This window comes from Lissotriton helveticus, chromosome 1_1, assembly GCF_964261635.1.
Source record: "Lissotriton helveticus chromosome 1_1, aLisHel1.1, whole genome shotgun sequence".
Lineage (NCBI taxonomy): Eukaryota > Metazoa > Chordata > Amphibia > Caudata > Salamandridae > Lissotriton > Lissotriton helveticus.
The window spans coordinates 448588279-448610287 of NC_136057.1; the positions used below are offsets into that span (position 1 = coordinate 448588279).

General features: G+C 48.1%; 1 protein-coding gene across 1 annotated transcript in view; it reads right to left on the reverse strand.

Moving 5' to 3' along the window:
- NUP50 (nucleoporin 50) overlaps positions 1–22009 on the reverse strand; it is a 129428-nt gene that overhangs the window by 105517 nt on the left and 1902 nt on the right. Inside the window, exon 2 of the mRNA XM_078673839.1 lies at positions 3208–3279. Coding sequence (XP_078529965.1) covers positions 3208–3276 — 69 coding nt within the window. The 5' untranslated portion in view covers positions 3277–3279. The remainder of the gene's footprint in view (positions 1–3207; positions 3280–22009) is intronic.

A 22009-nucleotide genomic window follows, 5' to 3' on the forward strand; every position in this document is an offset into this window, starting at 1 on the left:
GAGCATAATTAATGTTCAGTTGGTGAAAGATTATCTTGGCGGGTAGGAATTTCCTGTGTGCAGCATGCACAGAGGGGGGTGAAGTCTAGATAGAAGGAGAGTGCGTTTCCCCGACAGTGCACCGCCCTACATTCACAGGCCTGGTGAAGTACCACATCTTGATATTTGTGATTTAGCAAAGCAGGTTACTAAGGGTCTCCACGATAAAAACTGGAGATAAGACTTCTCCAAATAGCTCACGAAGCATGGCTTCCATGTAGTCTTCCATTTTCTCTATATTGGTGGACACTGGGACACCGGTTATTCGGAGATTGTTCTGCACAACGAGCACGTCTCCAGGTCTTCAGTCTTTGATTTAAGAAACTCAAGGACTTTCTCCATGCACAGGAGGTGCTCCCTGGTCATAGCATGCCCATCACCCACCTCCAAGACCATGGCCTCCAGGTGGTCTATTCTATCCCCATGCTTGTCAATCATCTTTTCTCATGCGGTCCAGACGACTAAGCATTGGGTCTAATTTGGCACCAGTGGCTTGTAGGCTGGATTTAACGCACACAAGAATTTCCTTTAGGTCCTCTTCATGCCCACCAGCACCCACTGGTTTGTCGATTTGTTCTTCTTGTGAAGGGTCCTTGCTTGCATATCTGGTGTGTCTTTTGCCCTTGAATGCGAGTTTTGATTTGGGTGCATCTTGTTTCACCATTGTGTCCTTGAGTGGGGTTCAGCCGGCAAATACAATGTGGATGAAAGGGGCTCACTATGTATCCTGTTCGGCAGTGCCGGTGAGATTAGTGGAATCCAATCTAGCTAGGGGTCTCCAGTAGGCTGCTATGGTCTCTCTCACCAGGACACCCCTACTAGGGGTACAGACAGGGGCTAGGTGAGGTGTGGGGGGAGCAGGTGACAAATATTAAAGTACAGTTCTGACTTCTTGTTCCAACCAATTCGCATGCCAGCAGACAGATGCGAGTAGCGAGTCAGGGAACCAGTGTCGGGTTCTCGGCTAAGGCAGAGAAGCGTCACTTCACTTCTTCGCAGAAGTGAAGTAAGGGAAACAAAATGATAACTTGTGTGGTTATCATTTTAGGTTTCCTTCTGCTGCAGCTTTGCGAATGGGGCGGGGCTGCTCAGACAACAGGGGATGAGTGGTTTGCCCACTCCTAAGTGCACATGATTGTTTGCCCAGCCCTCTTGGGCTGGCCAAACAGTCATGCACATCTTCTCCATGCAGGCTGCATTACAGCCTGCGTGGAGAACATGCCCAGGCCCCCATTCCCTGGCTGAGTGCCGATCCGTGGCACTCAGACCAATCACAATGCTGAATTGCAGCGTTGTGATTGGCTATCGGGAGGCTGGGAGCCGGGTGCTTCCTGCTTGTTTCTACATCCTGTTGCAGGACCGAAAGCAGAAAGAAGAAGATTGTGAAGAAAGGCGGCAGCCAGCCATCACAAGCAAGTGTTTTGTTTTTAGCTTTTTTCGTCCCCCCCGCCCCACCACCTGGGTTTGGTAGCAGTAGCAACTGCAGGGAACGTTTCCCAGTTGCAGTCCATATGTGCTACCTTGCCACTACCTAGGAATGAAAATCGAAGCCAGTCCACAGCGACCAGCAGTGTGGCCCCAAATTAAAAGGCGATGTCCCAGGCGGGTCCCAGCGCAGCAATCATCAGGCATGCACCAGCACGGTTTGTGTCGCAATCAATCAAAAGGGACTGCGGGCCAGAGCTTGTTGGGAAAGCCCAGGGCTCTTCAGGAGCATCAAAACTAATCCATATGTAGGCCCAGTGACTGTGTCGAGGCAAGGAGCGCCTCCACGACAGCAGCGCCACCAAGGACACCCCTCCATGGCAGGGGCCCAAAATCAAAAGGGCAGACCTAAGCAAGGTGCACAATATCTTCGGCTGCAGCTAGATAAGCCACAGTCAGGCGTCTGCACTGGAGCACTCTAGCTCGTCAGGGTAGATGCCGGTCGCCCGTTCAGGAGTCTCCCAGGACCTGACCCCTCACCTCTGATGGGGTCAATAGGAAGTCTACTCTCCATCACAGTTCAGGGGTCCGACCCCTGGGCCACCTCCAACCACACTGGGCCCAGCTATCGTTGACAAGGTAGCAGCCCCTCTCGTGTCTTAGTCAGCCGGCATCACAGTCTGGTTCTCCACGTCGGCCCGCACCCCCATATCACCGGTTCTATGGGGAAGGCTTTGTCGGGGTCCCACCTGCACAACTCCTCCTCGCAGCAGTGGTGAACCCCAGCCGGGTAACCTCACCCGCACTACTACAGAAGATCCCCCCTTGTATAGCATCCAGATGTGCCCAGGCCGTGCTCAGACCAGGCACCACCTCTCTGCTCCCCGCCAGAGCTCACAGTCAGCCCATAGAGACTTCCAGCAATCTGAGCTAGACATAAAGGTGCTTAATTGACATGTCTGAGCTTACTAGAAGGATAAATGTTGGACATTGTTTTTGGCCAGCAGAGCCTCTCTTTAGTATGGCCATATTGCTGCCTGGAAAGTCTCTGCCCCGGTCAACATCCACTCTTAAACGTATACTAATACTGCAGTGCCAAAGAAGGGAAGAAAAAGATGCTTTTATGAATGTAAATGCATGTGTCGCCTTAGTAATTGAGTAAAAAAAAAATATATAGTGGACTGTTTTTTTCCGAAGCAAAATAGTCCTCGTGCATCTCAAAGGAGGCAAAGGATACACACAAACAGCAAATAGAAAGACAGCGAGACTAAAGTCGGTCAATAGCTGAAAGATCATGAGCCAACGAATGTGTATGACCCAAAGCTGCGAGTAAACAGAAGATCTTAGCAAATCCTAAACCTACATAGTAAAGGCCCAATGTAATGCATGGCAGACATGCATGGACTCACTGTGAGGCTTTTTTTATGCCATATCAAAAAATTATTGAAAAATTACAAGAATGTTCTCAAGCTATAAACTTATTAGACCCAGAATACATTTGATTAGCACACATATTCAAAATTGGTCAAACTTGCATTTTGTTCTACACAAGTTTATTTTTGTAATCCGTAAATTGTTAAAGTCCACAACTTTATACCACTTTATTAGAAAAGACTACAAATGTTGTTGATTCACAGTTCATGAACCAAAACAAAATCCAGATATGGTATATGGCCTGTTAAATCACGTGTACATTTCTGCATAGCTGTAACACTATTTAGCACAGAGCAATAAATAGATTACCTCTTCAGTGTCTTCCTCCTGGTCCCAATTTCGGTCCGTAAGTTCCTTCTCAGCAATTCTTTTTGCCATTTTCTATATTCAAAGGAAATAGACCATGGCAATCTTTAATGGCTAATATCCTTTGAATGTGGCAAATTACTACAAATTGGCAAAACTCAAAATTTGTAAATTCTAAATTCTATTTTGCAAAAAACACACACAAAAAAAAGGGAACAGCACTTCCTATACTAAACCGTTAGCATCTTTTTAGCCTAATACAAACTCGCATTACGCGTTTTGTACTCAGTTAACTCTAAAGTAACGAAGAGCCCTAAATCAAATCATGGCATTTCTCTCCTCAACTACAATGTTGAATTCAAATCTTCCTTCCAGTAACCAGTTATAGTTTGCCCCTCTCACTAACCACACACATAGTACACTGTATTCTACAACAGGTGTTCCTGTATAAAGACAGTAAAGAAATTCACAGTGGCCATTATAGCTGAACAGAGCAATTAACAAACTGATTATTTCAGTGACAGACCTTTAAATATTAATCTCATGGCCATGTTAGGGACTATAGAGAAATTAGCCACATCCACTAAGGCTTAGATGTGAGACACACATTTATGTTAACAAGTATGTTTCTCCTTAAAGTGTCATTTGATAAACTAGGGAAAAGTAGTTTTTCCAATGATAAAGACTGCTTCATGTTTAAAACCAGTAAATGGGGAATTTTCCTTATGGGAGACAACAAAACCAACCTGTAGTAGTAAGTCTTTATTCGGTTTTAAAAACAAAAACCATAAAAGCACAGAAATGAATACAAATAATAAATTGAGAACACCCATATACACAACATCAAAATACAGGACTTCATTATCAAAATTAGAGTGCTTATTGCGCTTTGCATTTCCTAGAATACAAACATTATCGAAAAAGATCAATACAATTGACCATTGAGTTAAAGTCCGAATAACTGTGCATTATCTATTACTACTTATACAATGACAATTAGACTAAAATTACAAATCAGTATCAGCATGTAGCAAATACATTCTCTAGCTGTGATTATGTACACTTACACCGTAGCCGCCATGTATATAACAAATATTTTGACACAGCAAAAATTAACCATTCTGTAGTATCACTTATAAGAATCAAAGTTCTACTCAGGGTCGGACTGGCCGTAGCGGGCACCGGGCAATCCCTCGGTGCGCCGCACGGGTGGGGGGAGCCGGTTTTTGTTACAGGGCCGTTTTTGCAGCATATCGGGCATGTAACCAAATCGGGCCTGGCAACGAGCTCGGTGGCACCCACAACCCCCGGGGTTGGTGGGGGTGCGACCGGCCGAGCACTTTGCCAGGGCAGGTTTTGTATCCCAGTCCGGCCCTAGTTCTACTCCTCAGACATCTGATAGCTAAGGTACAACAAATCAGAATTAGCCAGCTGCTCCTTAGACTAGTACATCTAAGACAGAATAATAAAAAAGGTTTTCTGTTTCGGCATTGGCACAACAAGACAGACAATTTGGTAGAACAAAGCAACTATCCCATTTGCTGAGAAATTAATTAACTGACAGAATGCAGTATCTTAATTGCCAACCTAAAGATTTCGCTCGAGGGGGTTCAATACATTTCAGACAATTCTCACAATGCAAGTCATCTTCAAAATCTAAAAATCTTCCAGTCAACCTCCCCAACAGTACTATGGTTCAACCTAACACCACTAATATGATACCAAGATCTGGCAAGGTGTTTTTCTGAATACACTCTGGATTAGTCCAAAGCTCACACATGCCATGTCTATACAACTATGACTTGACATATTAGAGCCATGGTATTTACTCCCTTTGGTGTCAAGTGTGATCACTACGAGAAAAGGCTGTCTCAGAGGCAGTTGAGGATTATTATACCAAACTCGAAAATAAAAGGCTATGGTTCTCAATGCTGCCTACGGGCTATATTTTTTAGCCCAAGATCCAGGCGAATGAGGGTTCAGGGCGCATTCCGAGGAAAATCAAACACCGATCTCATGATGTTCTTAGTTTTTAGGTCTCGCTACGACGAACGCGCGTTCTCGCTGCGAGAACTATAGTCTGCGTCCCAGCAGTCTGAGGACGACGAAGTGAGCCAAGACCTGGCCGCGCGCAGCGTTTCACCATAGGAAAATGTTGTGCGCGCGGCCAGGTCTTGTCTCCACGGCATGGCAGACAGGATGGCGACGCGCGCCTCTCTGGAATGCAGGGGGAGTCTGCAGAGAGGCGCGCGGCGCTGATAAAAGCTTCGCTGACGTGCTCTTTGTTTCTGGTCGCCCTAACAGTGCGCCTCGGCTGGTGGCGCTGGCCTCAGGGCGCTGTCCTCGCGGCGTACGTCTTTGTTTTCTGATGATCGCAGAGCAGCGCTCTCTGCATGCTTGAGTTGTAAATCCGGACACAGATTAAAGCGTGATCTTTTCCTAGAAAGGCCGGATCGCTGTTTACGTTTCCTGAAGGGCACGCATGGTCACGTGGCTCCAGGCTTCTAAGCGCACGCCATATATGGTGAATTGTAAATCGGACGGCGTTATCTCTAACCTTTCGCGTGTTACTGGCAGGAGGAAAGTCAAGGTTTTCAAAGTGTTTTATTTTATTTTCTCACCTTTTACCGCAGAACATTGGTGGATTTTGGTGAAAGCTGCGAACTTTGGAAGCGAAAGGTGATTTCGGATGAGTGCATGCGACTTAATCTGTTTCAAACTGGTGCTACTGCACCATTAATCATAATGTACATCATAATGTCCTTAAAAGGATGATCCTGGCTTAAAATACTGAATTATGTGGCACTTTAGAAAAAAACAGCCCCTTGTTCTTGATCGAGTTTCAGCTTGTACTAGTGATGAGTGGGAGCACTTTACACCCAAGTCACGCGCGTGTGGTATTCGGTCATGTATCGCTCAAAACATTCATTTCATTTGTAGATTGTGGATCACCCCTCGATATAACTAATGTTGTGTTGCATTATACAGAATTGAAAATGCAACATTTTTCAAACCTCTGTCAATTTTTTAAACCAAATTGTAGCATTTGAACTGTGCGTTAAACTGGTTTTAGGACGTCTGGGTGTAAAGCACGTTTTTCGAGGTGGTGGTCGCACTCGCGGTCCAAAGATTCTCAGCCTTTTATCAGCACGACAGGTTTAATGAGATGCGAGTCATCCGTAGTTCATGTTTGTGCAGAACAACCAAAGTGGCATTTGGCGCGTGTGGACAACGTGAGCTGCAAAGTACTGGCAACAATAACAGAACTTTATTGTAATTGTATTTATATAGCGGTCACTTCACCTGATGAGTTGTTCGCTTTTTGACTACTAGCACGTTTAGGATTAGGGGTGGATTAGTCTAGGGAAATAAAAATTGCTAATTTGTTCCTAGTATCGCAACAAAATGGCATATGTTCATTTATTTTTGTTGTGAAATGCTTTTCATAAAGGGGTGGTGGGGTCACGGGTCCGAGACCAGTACAGAGTGGACTTCATTAACGACCCAACATTGGAAACCGAGTCCAAGTTAATGCAGGCTGGGAATGCACATTCAAATAAATAAACGTGCTGCACAGATACCAGCTTTGCACGTGCATGCCACTAAACTGATGTAGAAAAACAGATTGCAGCTGACAAATTCTTTACTGAATGTTACACAAACCACTCTCTTTCATCCAGTTGCAAAAAGAAAATTCGTTTTTGCGAAGAGTGGAGATTAAAATAGGCCCAGAGTACTTTGCGCTTTTAGTTAAAAAACTAATTTTTTGTATTTTAAGCAGAGTACTTCGCTTAAAATACAGAAATGTCATTTTTTAACTAAAAGCTTATCACATCCTACAGAAAACCCCAAATCAGCCAGAATAATCTCCAATGTACCAGCTACAACTTAACTCAGTGTGGTCTTGATGACCTGTTCCTACAACGCGGGCCTTTCTGTAAAAAGCACCGTAAGGGGTGTACCGCTCTCCCCTTTTTAGGTCTCGCTACGACGAACGCGCTGAAAGCCAAAGGATTAGTAAAAAAACAAGCATTTGCAATGCAATAGGTCTCGCATTTGCGAGAGTTTAACATATTGGCATATGACAATGCCTTTTATATATGTTTTAGACATCAACACATAAATAAATGGCATTGCCATTTACAATGCCAATAACTCAAACTCTAAGAACTGCGAGACCTATTGCATTGCAAATGCTTGTGTTTCAATAGCCCCTATGTTACTCAATCCCCTAATCTCAGCTCCATATAAGGCAGCTCCGCATTCCCTTAACCTAACAGATTTCAATAGTCGGGGTAATTGGCAGATAGATGTTTTCAATTTTGTGACCAGAGCAGGCCTTACATGCAACAAAATGAACAAGCTTTTAGCGATTTGAGGAAACCACAATAAAGTATTTATCAACCTTACCCCCAAGTAATCAAATTGCTAGACTTGTTCAAATAGTCCTTCGCCCAGTTTAACTTCTGAAGCACTTTTGGGAGTTAAACGGCATGAATGTAGTCTTATCGACATTAACCTCGAACCCAAGTTTTCACAGGATACTGAAAAATCGATCCAGTGAATTCATTTGTCCCAACAGTCTTAGCGATAGGAATAGTATAGTCAGGAAATAGGAGGGAGGCACGTTGTGTGTTCCGCAATCTTGGAGGAGGGGCTTCAAACTTACAATTAACATGACAGTCAATCAGCCCATTGATGTAGAGGGCGAACAGAGTTGGTGCCATAGAAACCCTTGCAAAACCCCTCTGTTCAATATATACTCTGTTAATTGCCCATTTCATCCCCATCTTATTTGGGTGTAGTTGCCCCTGCAGTATTTTGCTTCAGGGTTAAGTACAAATATCACAAGATGATTTTTGGGCGAAAGTCTCTTCTTAGGCCCTGGCAGCCCATATACCAGTTTAGCCAGAATTCCAGAAGTCGGAGTAAACAAAGTCCTGCTCCAAGTGCAAGCGGCAAAGCGAATATGTTTGAAAAATTGCCCTCACCCACAAAATAAACAACCACCCTGCGGACACCAAGGCCTGGGGTAGAGCAATAGGGAGGGAAACAATACAACCATAAAGAAGAGTAGGAATCAAGCAAAGATAATTATATGTGCAGAAAGTAGACTCTAAAACTTGCTAAGGAATATCCACTTCCCTATTTTATTCCCAGGCCAATATTAAAACTTAAAGTGGAGGATGGTGGCAATAGGGTTGATGTCGCCTTGGTTGGACTCAGATACAGTGAACCCCTTTTTAATGTCTTCAGAGAGTGTGCAAACCAATTCTTCCATAGATGCCGGGGGAGCCCCGCCCCCAGGGTCTTCAGAGTCTGTTTCGGCGGTCCCTGGCTCACTTCCACCCCTCGGATCGGGGTGTGGTAACCCTGCAGGCATCGGCATCCCCCCAGCTCCTGTATGATCCTGTCCCGGACTACTATAAAGGAACTAGAATTGCTTGGAAGAAGTAGAGATATAAGAGGGAGAAAGGAGGATTATCCCACCCGGACCTGCAGCACTACGCCAGGGCTTTCCAATCACCAGATCGCGCTGGGGTAGGGGCTAAGTTCTCAGCAATGCTGAAGGGTGCTAATTTGGTCCAGGAGGACTTTGTTTAAGTATGGAGATTTTAAGTTTTTTTAAAAGATAAGACTAAAGGTGCTTCAGGGGATGGGCAAGAATTAGATGGTTGCCGGGCCTTAGCTATTTCAGTAATCTTGCCCCTCTTTGGGGCTCCCCCAGAACACCAGACTGTCTAAAAGACAAACCAAAAGGGGAACGATGGGGTGCTTGTCTGCCAAGAGAACCCTGGGAACAACTTTGGCAAACATCACTAGGTATTCTGCTCCATACAGTAAAGTCGGCATGGCTATGGAGGAATCACATATTTTCGATTCACAGGGCTTAACTAACCCCCCTAAAGCTCATAAAGGATGACCACAGTGAAGCTCAATTCTTACAACAGGAGTTAGCCGCCCTGCATCTAGAGCTTAAATCCACTCATCCGACACACCAACTAGGTCATATATTAGACTCTATTTTTACCAACTGCTTAGATTTAGAAGTTGATCCCCAATTGCAGTTCCTTGATATCACCACATTGTGGCATTTTCTATTCCTCTAGCTAAATCTCCCCCTACAGCTAGATTCGGATTAAGCACCCCGGCGTAGGAGATGGTCCAGATTCAATGCTGTGAGTTTTACTCAGTCTCTTCAGTAGAACCGCCCTCTTCTGCGAAAGGATATTAATGTGGCAAGCAGAGTAGTGGACTAGTGGATTACTGAAAACATTGGCTGTAGTGGCTCCATGGACTTCTAGTGTTCCCCGCAGAGGAACTTAATCAGCGCCATGGTTCAACGAAGCCATAATGACAGCAAACAAATCCTGTAAGCGCTCAGAGCATAAATGGAGGACAGACTTTTCAGATAACAATAAGGCCGCCTACGAGTCAAATTTAAAGAACTACCATTCCCTTATTAAGAAAACCTGTGATGCCTATTATAATGGAGAGATAGAAATATAAAATGATGCCTTTCCGGATAAGGCTTGCAATGGTACACTTTGTCAAACTGAGAGGACCTCCGAGTGTGGGGTCAACTCCCTCTCAAAATTCACCCTCCCCCTACTGGAAGACATAAAAGGGGTAGATCTAAGCATCAAATCCATATGTGTAGCAGCCTATGAAATTTTCCTTTCAGGGTGGCGTGGTGTCAGGTTTGCCCCACAAGTCTTACCTTTGCTTGTGGCGCGATTCCGCAGAGGCGACAAGAGCACCCGTCCCTGTACCCACCTGACCCTCGTGGACGATTATACCCAGCAGGGATGAGATGGACGCAGGGATGGGAGCCAGGGTGTAGGGTTAAGGATGGCGTGGAGCTGGTGGGGCGTCCCGGTGTCACTGGAAACCAGAACAAGAAAGATCAGAAAGTGAAGCAGACCCGAAAAGGAACCACCCCACATACACACACACAGGACCAGTTACCCTTGAGGACTCACCAAGGCTCTTGAAACGAATGGTCCCCGATGAGTGTAGCTCCGGATGTGAATAGCGAGGAAGGCGCTCCTGCGCGATATCGCCAAGTGCAAACTAAAGAAAGCGCCCCTGCGCGTTCACCCAAGCTAAAACAAAATGAAAGCGCTCCTGCGCGGGTAGCTGAAAACCGGAAACAACCACCCAGGTTTGTGGTATCCCTGGTAAGGTGACAGGGTCTGTAGGCAGGGTTATTCCCAATGGCGCTCCTGCGCAGTGGGAAAACTAAAGTGTACACCCAAAACACAATCCTAGGTTCAATGTACACCCTTAGGGCGCTCCTGCGCACCAAGGGTCATGAAAACAAAAAATGAGCTTTTCCTGGAACCCCCAGGTGAAGAATTGCACAAGCGCTCCTGCGTGGCGCTTTCTGAGACAAGGTAGCGCATCAGCCTCCTAGAAGTGTAAGAATCAAAGTATCCCTTCAGCTCGGCTCTCCGAGAAGGCAGCAGAAACAAAGTATCTTTTCAGCGCGGCTCTCCGGGAAGGCAGCAGAAACAAAGTATCTTTTCAGCGCGGCTCTCCGGGAAGGCAGCAGAAACAAAGTATCTTTTCAGCGCGGCTCTCCGGGAAGGCAGCTGAAACAAAGTATCTTTTCAGCGCGGCTCTCCGGGAAGGCAGCTGAAACAAAGTATCCCTTCAGCGCGGCTCTCCGTGAGTCAGCAGAAGAGAGCTTGGAAGGGCATGCAGGTCTCGGCAAACAGTGTTCCAGCAAGGTACTGGAATCCGAAGCACTCAGCCGGCGGGAAACGCGAGGTTTATGCGTTTTCCCCCGGAAGTGCTTCTGAGCCTTGCTGCCTGGTGACTAGACCGGGTACTCGACTTCCGCCGGAAGTGAGTATCCCGGCCTCCCGTGTGTGATTGCGGAAATGGCCGGCCGCGGCAACGCCGCGAGCCGTGACACGTGGTCCCGATTATGAGGAAGTAAGGAATTGTTCTCCATTTAAAGAAAAAGCCATTAGCAGACTTGAATATGCTGGAAAACTTGCACTACATCTCACTCCTACCATATTTCTCTAAAAAAGCAGAAAAGGTGGTGAACACACAAGTGATTGGACATATTAATCAGCACAAGCTACTTCACCCCACACAATCCGGCTTTAGAGCTACGTACTCTATGGAGTCAGCATTGCTCCTTGCCACAGAAACAATATGTAGGCGTGTGGACGAAGGTCAGACTGTTGCCTTGGTCCTGCTGGACCTCAGTGCAGCATTCGATACGGAATCTCACAAACTCCTACAACATCTTACATTAAGTGGGCCAGATGGAGTCGCTCTAAAATGGATGACTTCCTTACTGCAGGATCGTAGCTTCCAAGTTACACAACGTCCACATATTTTAAAAAAACATTGCACTTTCACAAGGGGTCCCGCAAGGCTCCATTTTGAGCCCAACGCTTTTTAATCTTTACATCGGAACCTTGGCGGAGATTGTGGAAAAGCATGATGTCACCATTGTATCCTACGCGGATGACACGCAGCTTGTTGTCACTCTGTCCCATAACTCTGTAGAAGCAGCCATCAAGTTATCTTCCTGCTTTAAGGACCTGGCCTCTTGGTTGTCAAATAACTGCCTCAAACTGAACGGCAGCAGAACAGAGATCCTGGTTGTGGGGAAATCCCCCTCCATCTGGTCCTCAGCATGGTGGCCAGAGACTTTGGGACTTACTCCTACCCCTAAAATGGAGGTTAAAAACCTAGGAGTCTGGCAAGATTCTACTCTTTCTTTCGAGACACACACTAGGAAGTTTGCAGGGAAGTGCTTTAGAATTCTCAAAATGTTGAGAAAAACTTTGGATATCCTCCTTACTTCAGCCAGGAAAATCCTGGTCCACGCCCTCGTAACGTCCCTACTGGACTATGGAAACTTCCTCTAACTAGGAGCAACAAAAAAATTCTTCATAGGCTGCAATGTTTCCAGAATACGCCTACCTGTTTAGTTCTGAATCCACCTAGGAAAGCTTCCTCTGGGAAAGCGCTATGGGCCAGATGTATCAAGATACCCTTTTGTGATTCTCAAATAGCGTTTTAAGGAATCGCTATTTGAGAATTGCAAAATGGTATGTATGTAAAAACTCGCTATTTTATAGCGATTTCTTAAAATTCCTTAATTGCGATTAGCAAATTGCTAATCGCAATTAAGGAATAATTTCCCATTCATTTCTATGGGCCAAGAGGCCCATAGGAATGAAAGTGAAATTATTCTCAATTTGCGATTCGCAATATGGTAATCGCAAATTGAGAATCATTTCAAGGGTGTCTTAAGGACACCCTACTGCACCCCTGAATTTGACATATGTGCGCATATGGCGTACATACATGCCCTAAGGGCATGTATGAGCGTCACATGCCACCTTTACAAATTGCAAAAAGTGCATTTGTAAAAGAATTCGCTAATTACCACCAAGTACAAGTTTCTTAGAGTAAAATCGCAAAACGTTCTTCTTTCTTACATACGATTTAAGGAATCGCTTTTTGCAATTCCTTATTTTTGCGCAACCATTTAAGGAATCGCAAATTTAATACATTGCATTTCTCGTTTTTTTTGTCGCAAGCGCTGCTATTTTGCAATTTGCATCGTTTGCGACAAAAAAAAAAAAACACTTGATACATCTGCCCCTTGATTCCTTAGATTGGTTGCCTATTAACAAAAGGATCCTTTTTAAAGCCATATGCTTTTGTCATCGGAGTCTACGGGGCAAAGGCCCGAGCTACCTTCATGATTTACTTGCCCCTTATAATCCAGTCCGACATCTCAGATCGACCGGGACCTTACCTGGTCAAAGTTCTGAAAGTCCAAAAAGCAAGAATGGGTGTGTGCTCATTCGGTTACTTGGCAGCCAAAATCTGGAATGTGCTGCCTCTCTCTCCGTGTTGAGTCATCTGGGAATCTTTTCTGGAAAAAGACGTGAGCTGGGCAGAATTTGCGTAGTTGCGCTCCGCAAAACTGTAAAAAATCTCTGCGAGCATGCAAAAGTTCCGCGAACACGTGGAATGGCTTGTTCCGCCTGTTCGTGACGCTTTTTTGCTGTTTGTGTACTCGGGGAGAAATATCTTGCGAACACGCATTTTGAAAGCGCAAACAAGCAAGAAATTCTGCAAAGCCGCTGAGTTTTTGACAATTCCACGTTCTCTGCGTAACGCGAAATTACCCAAATTCCGCTAACTGAACGGAATTTACCGGCCAGGCATATTAAAAACCGGGCTTTCACAGCTGCGAGGTCTTTGCTCATTTTCCCTTGTTCTCCACGCCCCAGCACCCCATCCTTTCTGAAGAGTGGACTTAGCGTGGGGACACACCAGTTGGTGTAACCAGGCACTTTATAACTGGTATTATTATTATTTCCACAGAATGAGCATTTTTGGTATGCTAATAACTTTGCCTGTTTGATAAATCTACACCGACACTTTAAAAAAAAAAAAACTCCTGCACCTCCGCTCCTTCCTAGAAAGTTTTGGGGTGATCTGTTAAGCAGGGGCCGAGGGGGGGAAATAAGTACCAAAACACAAAATCCCTGTGCATTTCCCATAGAATTCTTTAACAAATGTTACACCAAATACTGCTGAACAAAAATAAATTTGTCAGGGAAACTTTTGTGATTTGGTGTAAATCCGTTCAGTAGTTTTTGTGCTATTATGGCCGAAAATAATTACATATTTTGGCAGGTGGGCTCGTGAATGTCCCGCAAGAGTGCAAATTAAAAAATGGAGGCAGATTGTCCGAGAGGCCAGTTCATCCCATGAGCTTTTACTCTCTCAGAAAAACGAACACTTCTGGCTGTTGGACTTTTTGTTGTGGAAATGAAATAAAAAAGGCTATATAAGGGGGCAGCAGTAAGTCATGGCATCCCGCAGATTACAAAAGAATGTGTTTATGGGATAACTACTGGGAACAAAATAAATGTGTATTGTTTTTAGCTAATTTTTATGATCTTGCGGGACCGTGAATAGTAAAATGGTGTAGATGACTTCTCAAAACACTCAGTATGAATGCATATTGTGGTTCTTGTTTTGGAGAAGTGTGCAAGAGATAAGTACTGTACTGAGTAGACGGTAATTTTTTCTTCTTCTTTTAAATGTTATGATCTCGCAAGAGTCTTACAGGATCATGAAAAGTACGAAGGAGTAGGTGACGTTTGAATACACTCTGGTATCCACACTTGATACAGTAGGATGGAGAATTACTGGAGATGGAGTTTATCAGAGTTTATTATTTACGCCCATTGGCTTGGGAAGAGTTGTAAGTTGAGTTCAGGCTCTTCCCACACCATATTACGCACATCCATCATCTGAGTGAGAGGTCTGAAAGGAGAGGCCATGCCATCCACACACCCGTCATTTGTGAGAGGTCTGACAGGAGAGACCAGTCACTCCGCATACACTACTATGCACATGTGCCATCTGAGAGAGAGGTCTGAAAGGAAAGGTCACACCCACTACGCACACCAATCATCTGAGTAAAGGCCAGTTCAAGTACACACTGTACTAAGCACACCCATTATCTGAGAGAGTGGTCTGAAAGAAGAGGCCGGTCCAGCTATACAACCTACTCAATCAATCCATACATTTATAGAGTGCGCTACTCACCCATGAGGGTCTCAAGGCGCTACGGGTGGGGGATGAAGAGGCTACTGATCGAACTGCCAGGTCTTGAGGAGTCTCCTGAAGGTCAGCAGGCCCTGGGTCTGTCACAGGAGGATGGGGAGTGTTCCAGGTCCTGGCAGCGCGGTTGGAGAATGACCTGCCGCCGGTGGCCATTCGGCAGATGCGTGGGATGGTGATGAGGTCTGCAGAGCGAAGTTGGCGGATCGGGTGTAGAAGGGGAGTCGTTCATTAAGGTATGCTGGTACGGCCTTGTGGAGTGCTTTGTGGGCGTGGGTCAAGAGTTTGAAGGTGATCCTCTTGTTGATCGGGAGCCAGTGCAGGTCTCTTAGGTGGGTCTCTTAGGTGGACGGTGATGTGGCTGTGGATTCCGTGGATGAGGCGTGCAGTGGCGTTTTGTATGCATTGGAGTTTGGCCATGGTTCCCGCGTAGAGGGCGTTGCCGTAGTCCAGCCTGCTGCTGACGAGGGCTTGGGTGACAATCCTCCTGGTGCCTGTGGGGATCCATCTGTAGATCTTGTGGAGCATGCGGAGGTTGTTGAAGCAGGAGATAGCGTGGACTTGCTGGGTCATAGAGAGCGTTGAGTCCAGGATGAAAGCCAGGTTACGTGCGTGGTTGGCGGGTGTCGGGGCAGCTCCCTATGGGGCCGGCCACCAGGAGAAGTCCCATGCGGAGGGTGTGGAGCAGAGGATGAGGACTTCCGTCTTGTCCAAGTTCAGTTTCAGACTGCTGGTCTTCATCCACTCTGCGACGGCCTTCATTCCCCTTGTGGAGGTTGGATTTGGCGGTGGCCGGCTCCTTGGGGAGGGAGAGGATTAGCTGGGTGTGGTCAGCATACGAGATGATGTTGAGGTGGTGTGCTCGGATGATGTTGGCGAGCGGTGCCATGTAGATGTTGAAAAGGGTTGGGATGATCCATGGGGTACGGAGCAGGTGATCGTGGTGGCTTTTGGATTTGAATGGGGGTGAGACGGACTCTCTGGATTCTGCCGGTGAGGAAGGAGGTAATCCAGTTCAGGATTTTGTCACGGATCCCTGCGTCGTGAAGGCGCGTGCGTAGGGTGTGGTGGCAGACTGTGTCAAAGGCGGCCGAGCGGTCCAGGAGGATGAGGGTTTTGCCGTTGTCCAGTAGGGTCCTGATGTCAGTGGCGGCAAAGAGAGCGGTTTCGGGCTGTGGTTGCTGCGGAAGCCGGATGGGTGGAGTCCATGATGTTCTTCTCCTCCAGGAAGTGGGTTAGTTTCTGTTGGAGGTCTTCTCAATGACTTTCGCCGGGAATGGGAGTAAGGAGATGGGCCGAAAGTTCATGATGTCCTTTGGGTCCGCCTTAGGTTTGAGAACAGGGTGTTGATCTTGGCGTGTTTCCATTTCTCCGGAAAGGTGGCGCCTCGAAGGAGCCGTTGATGATTGTTGGACCCGTCAGCCTTAGGGTGGTCTTCCCCTACCTTTTTGCCCTTGCGCCTCCCATTTTCACTGTAAATTTTTGTTGGACTTAGGGCGCTTCACCATTGCTTAACAGTGCTGAGGTGCAGGTGCTCTCCCCTAAAACCATATGACGCTGACATATCTGCCACAAGCCCCTGCTACCGCAGTAATGGCTTAATCCGCCATAGGCTTACATTGCGAACCTCCCTTATGGGATAATTTCTGACAGAGACCTAATAAGTCTGTCATGTTTGGTCTTGTTGGACTCTTGGCGGGGAACCCTTTCCAATGATAGATGGGTTTGGGCACTACTACGCTAGGGATCCAACTTTTAGAAAGTGGACCTTTTCCTGCCTACACTTAGATTGGACACTGCAGACTCCCCTCTCCCCTCTGCATACTGATAGCCGCCTGAGGTGGGAGTGGTGATTCACACTTCCCCTGGGATGGGCTGCCCACTGTAGCCTTAACGGCCTGTCTCTCGTCACTGTGACAGCCAGGTCAGGGAAGGCAGCAAACATAGCAGAACTCCCTGGACTCTTCCAGAAGCCCCTGCGCCCAGGCCCTTCCAGAGACTTCCACCACTTTCTAGCCACTGGACTGTAGAATATATAAGGGAGGGTCCTGGCCGCACATTCTTGTTACCCTGCTGGACTATTGGGAACCGCTGCTGGAGTAAGGACTGCTGCGCCAGGAGGATTGCCACTTGTGAGGAACTGCTGCCCCTACTTGTTGAGCTGCCCACTGCCTGCTGATCCTGCCCTGCTAGGGAGGACTGGAAACAACATCCCCAGAGTGTCTCCACAATCTACCTAAGAACTGCCTGTATGGGAATAGAAACCTTTGTGTAAAAACTGCCTCTGCAAAACTTCAAGGACAAAAAAGTTTTCCTTTTATTGGAAACTGCTCCTGCAACATTCTCCAGGGCAGCAACGTGTTCCCTTTCTCCAAAGCCTGCCTCAGCAACACCAAGAGCATGCGAGGGAAACTTCCTATGGCCCTTTGAAACACGGTCGCCGCCCAGGACTTAACTGAAATGTTTAGCAATGTGAGGGAAAGCGATATTTCGCCCCCAACGTCACCGCCGCTGGTCTGAGTGGAGCGGGACATTTAAAATCTCTCAGCTGCTGGCAGTAACTAAAACGCTCCCGGGATCACTGTTGCCACCCAGGACCTAACTGGACTTTGTATTTGTGCAGCGCAGTGAAGACAAGCGCTGCTGTACACCCTTTCACTGCTGTGAGCGCTGCCCGTGACTGGGGCATCTTGGGACTGCTGACACCGTTCACTGCTGCAAGCCCGAGTCGGACCACAATTCCAAACAAACCTGGTAATCACCGCCGCAGGCGCAAGGAACGCTCCCGAAATCACCCCTGCAGCCCGGGAACCCCGAGCGTGCCATCGCTGACGTCCGCTATTGAGCCGCGCTGGGATTGGCGGCTTCGCAGGCATTGCCTAGCAACTGGGACTCACTCGTCCGACTACGTCAGCTCGGTGCCAGGAGCAGGAAGCTCCGTCCCCACAGAGGCCGGGCCGCAGGAAGAGAAGGGCTCCGGTTGGAGGTTTGCCAGCAGGGGACCTACACCTTCAGCGCAGCCTCAGGTAAATTCTCCCAGCTGCGCGGTGACGGTAGCGAGGCTGGGAGTGGAGTGAGACGCGGCGGAAAGGGGAAGGCTCCGAGAGACTGAGTGTGCACGCGGTGGGCGTTACGTGCAGCAGGGGCATTTTGGTCCTAAGGCAAACCGGGGGCTGTGAGAGACCCATAGCGGGACGGCCATAATTGCACAACCGGCCTACGAGAGACATCACAGGCATGTAATTATTCACGGGCAATAGGTGCACCCTCAGGCTGGGAGCGTCATTTCTGTGAGAGGCCCACTCATTACCCTACAAGGGAACTTCTGCCATAAGAACGGTGTTCCAGTGGAAGATAGCGATTCCTCCTCCCGGATTGTTGCTTCGGTCACTGCAGGTGATCTTGTAGCTGTCCGCTATGGCTAGGTCGGGCTCCAAGGAGGCATTCATCCAGGTTTTCGCCAGGAAGGTGACGTCCGGGGCGCTGAATCGAGAAGGTCCCAGGAGTTCGACAGCGTGCTTGTGGACTGAGCGGGTGTTTAGTATGCATCTGAGACTGTTGTGGCCTGCTTTGGTGGGAAGGGCAGGACATGCTGGAGTGCGCTAGCTGGTGTAGCTGCCCTTTCGACCGGTGATGGGTTCATGGGTAAACTTCGGAGTGGCCTGGACGCAAGTGGAGGATCGGCTGGCATGGAGGATGTTGGCATCATAGCGGTGTTGTGGCACACGCGGGGCCCAGGCGCGGATGGGCTCGTCTTAGGCACGCCAGCGGCACAACAACGCTGTGGTCGCCATATGTAGGGGAGAGAGGCCGGAGCAAAGGTCGAGAGTGGGGCTGAGTAGGGGGCGGGACGCAAGGGCAGAAGCTGCAGGAAAGCGGGCAGAGGTGAGGGGAGTCAACAAACACAAGAGAACAGTGGCGAGGGGGCATGGGGAAAGTAATGAACCAAGACACTAAATTAAATAGCCCAGAAGAACAAAATAGTACAGGCAATACAGGGGAAGCAGACAAAAACGGACACAGAGCAGACAATGCGAGACCTGACGAGCAGAAGGCTCGAACCCTGTATGCCAGGAGGACTCTGTGCTGGCCTTGTCCTAGAGAGACTCACATCTATCATCTGAACAGAGAGGTCTGACTGGAGAGGCCAGTAACATTCACACACCATACTAATCACATCTGTCATTTGAGCGGTATGAAAGGAGTGGCCACTCCACCTCCATTCACTGCTACCCTTGTTAGGTCTCGCCTATTCCATCCTGAAGGGAGGATAGGCGAGATTTATAGTAAGCAGATCTAAAAAGTCTACCCACTGCGAATCGCGACAGTTCATGTGAGCCAGGCGCGTGCACAGGAATTCGCTCCCCCTACCCCTCCCACAAAGCAAGACAAGAACATCAAAGCGACCGCGGCCGCTCCGATTTCCCACCGCTTCAGACTTCAAAGGAATGCGCTCCCCGGCTCCCGCTTCAGACTTCTAAGGAATGCGCTCCCCCAGCCTCGCCACAGCAATGCAGAGAGCTTGTTGCTTTATTGCTCTTACTTGAGGCCTTGTTTTTACATGCTCTTGATTACATTAAGTGTAGACACAGACAGGCTCCCTCACCCCCCCCCCTCACCTCTGTGGTGCGCACGCACCACTGGTTGCGGTCTGGTTGAGATGTGGTGCAGATTACCCTTTTCACACTAAGCACTGTGGGAGAGGGGTAGAGGATTGCACACCCAATACGTTTGCACAAAACCATACTGGAAAGTGCTCCTTTGATCATCTGTCTTAGAGTTTTAGAAAAATGGAGATGGTATCATAAAATGGCTCCTGCCTGTAAACTTGTCCTGTTTACCTTAACCAGAAGGGCTCTTTCAGTTTCCGGAAACCTTTCCCCATAACTACATTAGTGTAAACAGCGGTTTAACTCGAGTCCTCACATACATCGGGTCTCTTTGTAGGTTAGTTGCAAGTCTCTTGATTAATTAACAGGGCCTGGATTGGGGAACCAGAACCTTCGGTCTTTTTGACTCCCCAGGCAGTGATTTGTTGTGGTTTGAGATGCACCTTCCGGGGCGGGGCTTGTTAATCTAGCGCTCTCACATTCGGCGCCATAACCCCCTTGTTTTTTCTTCCTTTCTGTACTTTCCCTTTCTCACCCATCGCTGCCTCCTCTCCCTCACTGGCCCCTTTCTGCTCTCCTTATCTTTTCCCATCTTCCCCTCGTATGTATCCTCCTCTACCTCTCTCGGTCCCCTCTCTCTCCCCTCATCTCCCACGACTCCCCTTTCTTATCTTGCGTTGTTTTACTCTGCCAGGGAAGATAACGAGCCTTTCTCTGGAGGCTTCTCCGCTGCAGGCTGGCATTCCTTTCCCCCTGCTCCCCAACATCTCCCTGGCCCATCCAGATAAATGGTGCGGAGCAGGGACATGTCATCTTCTTTGTGGGGAATCAATATGCGGCAAAGTTTATCTGCTCGACATAGCAGGAGGCGCTAATTCCAGCCGCGCAGGGCCCGTGATGAACGCTCATAATCGCGTGGGCGTGAGAGCGAGATAAAGAGGCGCAAAAAACACACCCTGCACACAAACCTAGGCTACACACGCATATGCGCACACACACAAACCCAGGCACGGAGAAGCACAAGCTCACGCAGGAACTCAGTAGAATACACTTGTGCAAATATACATTCGCACGCACAACCACACACCCACACATACAAACACAACCACACATCTATCCATCCCCCTTCCTCTGTATCTCGCCCTCACTCTCTCCCTCTCGCCTTCCCTCCCTCTATCGCCCTCCTCCCCCCGTCTCTCCCTCCTCTCTCTCTCTCACCCTCCCTCTCTACCGCCCTCTCTATCTATCGCCCTCTCTCTATCATCGCACCCCATCTCCATGATGTCATCAACTGCTCCCTCAACTCCGCTACCTTCCCAGAAAGCTGGAAACATGCCGAAGTCAGCGCCCTTCTGAAGAAACCCACAGCGGACCCCTCTGAACTCAAGAACTACCGCCCCATCTCACTCCTCCCCTTCCCAGCCAAAGTCATCGAGAAAGCCGCCAACAGCCAGCTCACCGCCTTCCTTGAATCCAACAACTCACTCGACCCCTCAAAGTCCGGCTTTCGAGCCAAACACAGCACCGAAACCGCCCTAATCGCTGCTACAGATGACATCCGAACGCTACTGGACAACGGAGAATCAGTTGCCCTCATCCTACTTGACCTCTCCGCCGCCTTCGACACAGCCTGTCATAACACCCTCATACAACGCCTCAACAAAGTCGGAATACAAGGAAAAGCCTTAGACTGGATCATCTCGTTCCTCGCCGGAAGAACACAAAGAGTCCGCCTCCCCCCATTCAAATCAGAGGCCATCGAAGTCATCTGCGGCGTACCACAAGGATCATCACTCAGTCCCACCCTCTTCAACGTGTACATGGGGTCCCCTCGCAACCATCGCGCGACAACACGACCTCAACATTATCTCATACGCTGACGACACCCAGCTAATCCTCTCCCTCACCAAAGACCCCAAAACCAATCTACACGAAGGAATGAAAGAAGTAGCCGAATGGATGAACAGCCGTTTAAAACTAAACTCAGACAAAACGGAAGTCCTCATCCTAGGATCGTCCCCCTCTGCTTGGGACGACTCATGGTGTCCACCGGCTCTGGGTACAGCACCCATACCTACAGATCACGCACGGAACCTGGGCTTTATCCTAGACTTCTCCCACTCGATGACCAGACAAGTCAACGCCGTTACATCATCATGCTTCAACATCCTACGCATGCTCAAAAAAATCTTCCGCTGGATCCCCACCGAAACAAGAAAAACAGTCACCCACGCATTAGTCACTAGCCGACTAGATTATGGAAATACCCTTTACGCCGGAACCACAGCCAAACTACAGAAAAAACTACAAGGCATCCAAAACGCCTCAGCCAGACTCATACTCGACATCCCCCGTCAAGCCCACATTTCCGGTCACCTTAAAGATCTCCACTGGCTTCCCGTCAACTAGAGAGTAACGTTCCGTCTCCTCACCCACGCACACAAGGCCCTCTACGACCTAGGACCCGAATGCCTCAACAAACGACTGTCCTTCTACACACCCACCAGCCAACTACGTTCATCCAATCAAGCCCTCGCGACTATTCCGCGCATCAATAGATCCACCATGGGAGGAAG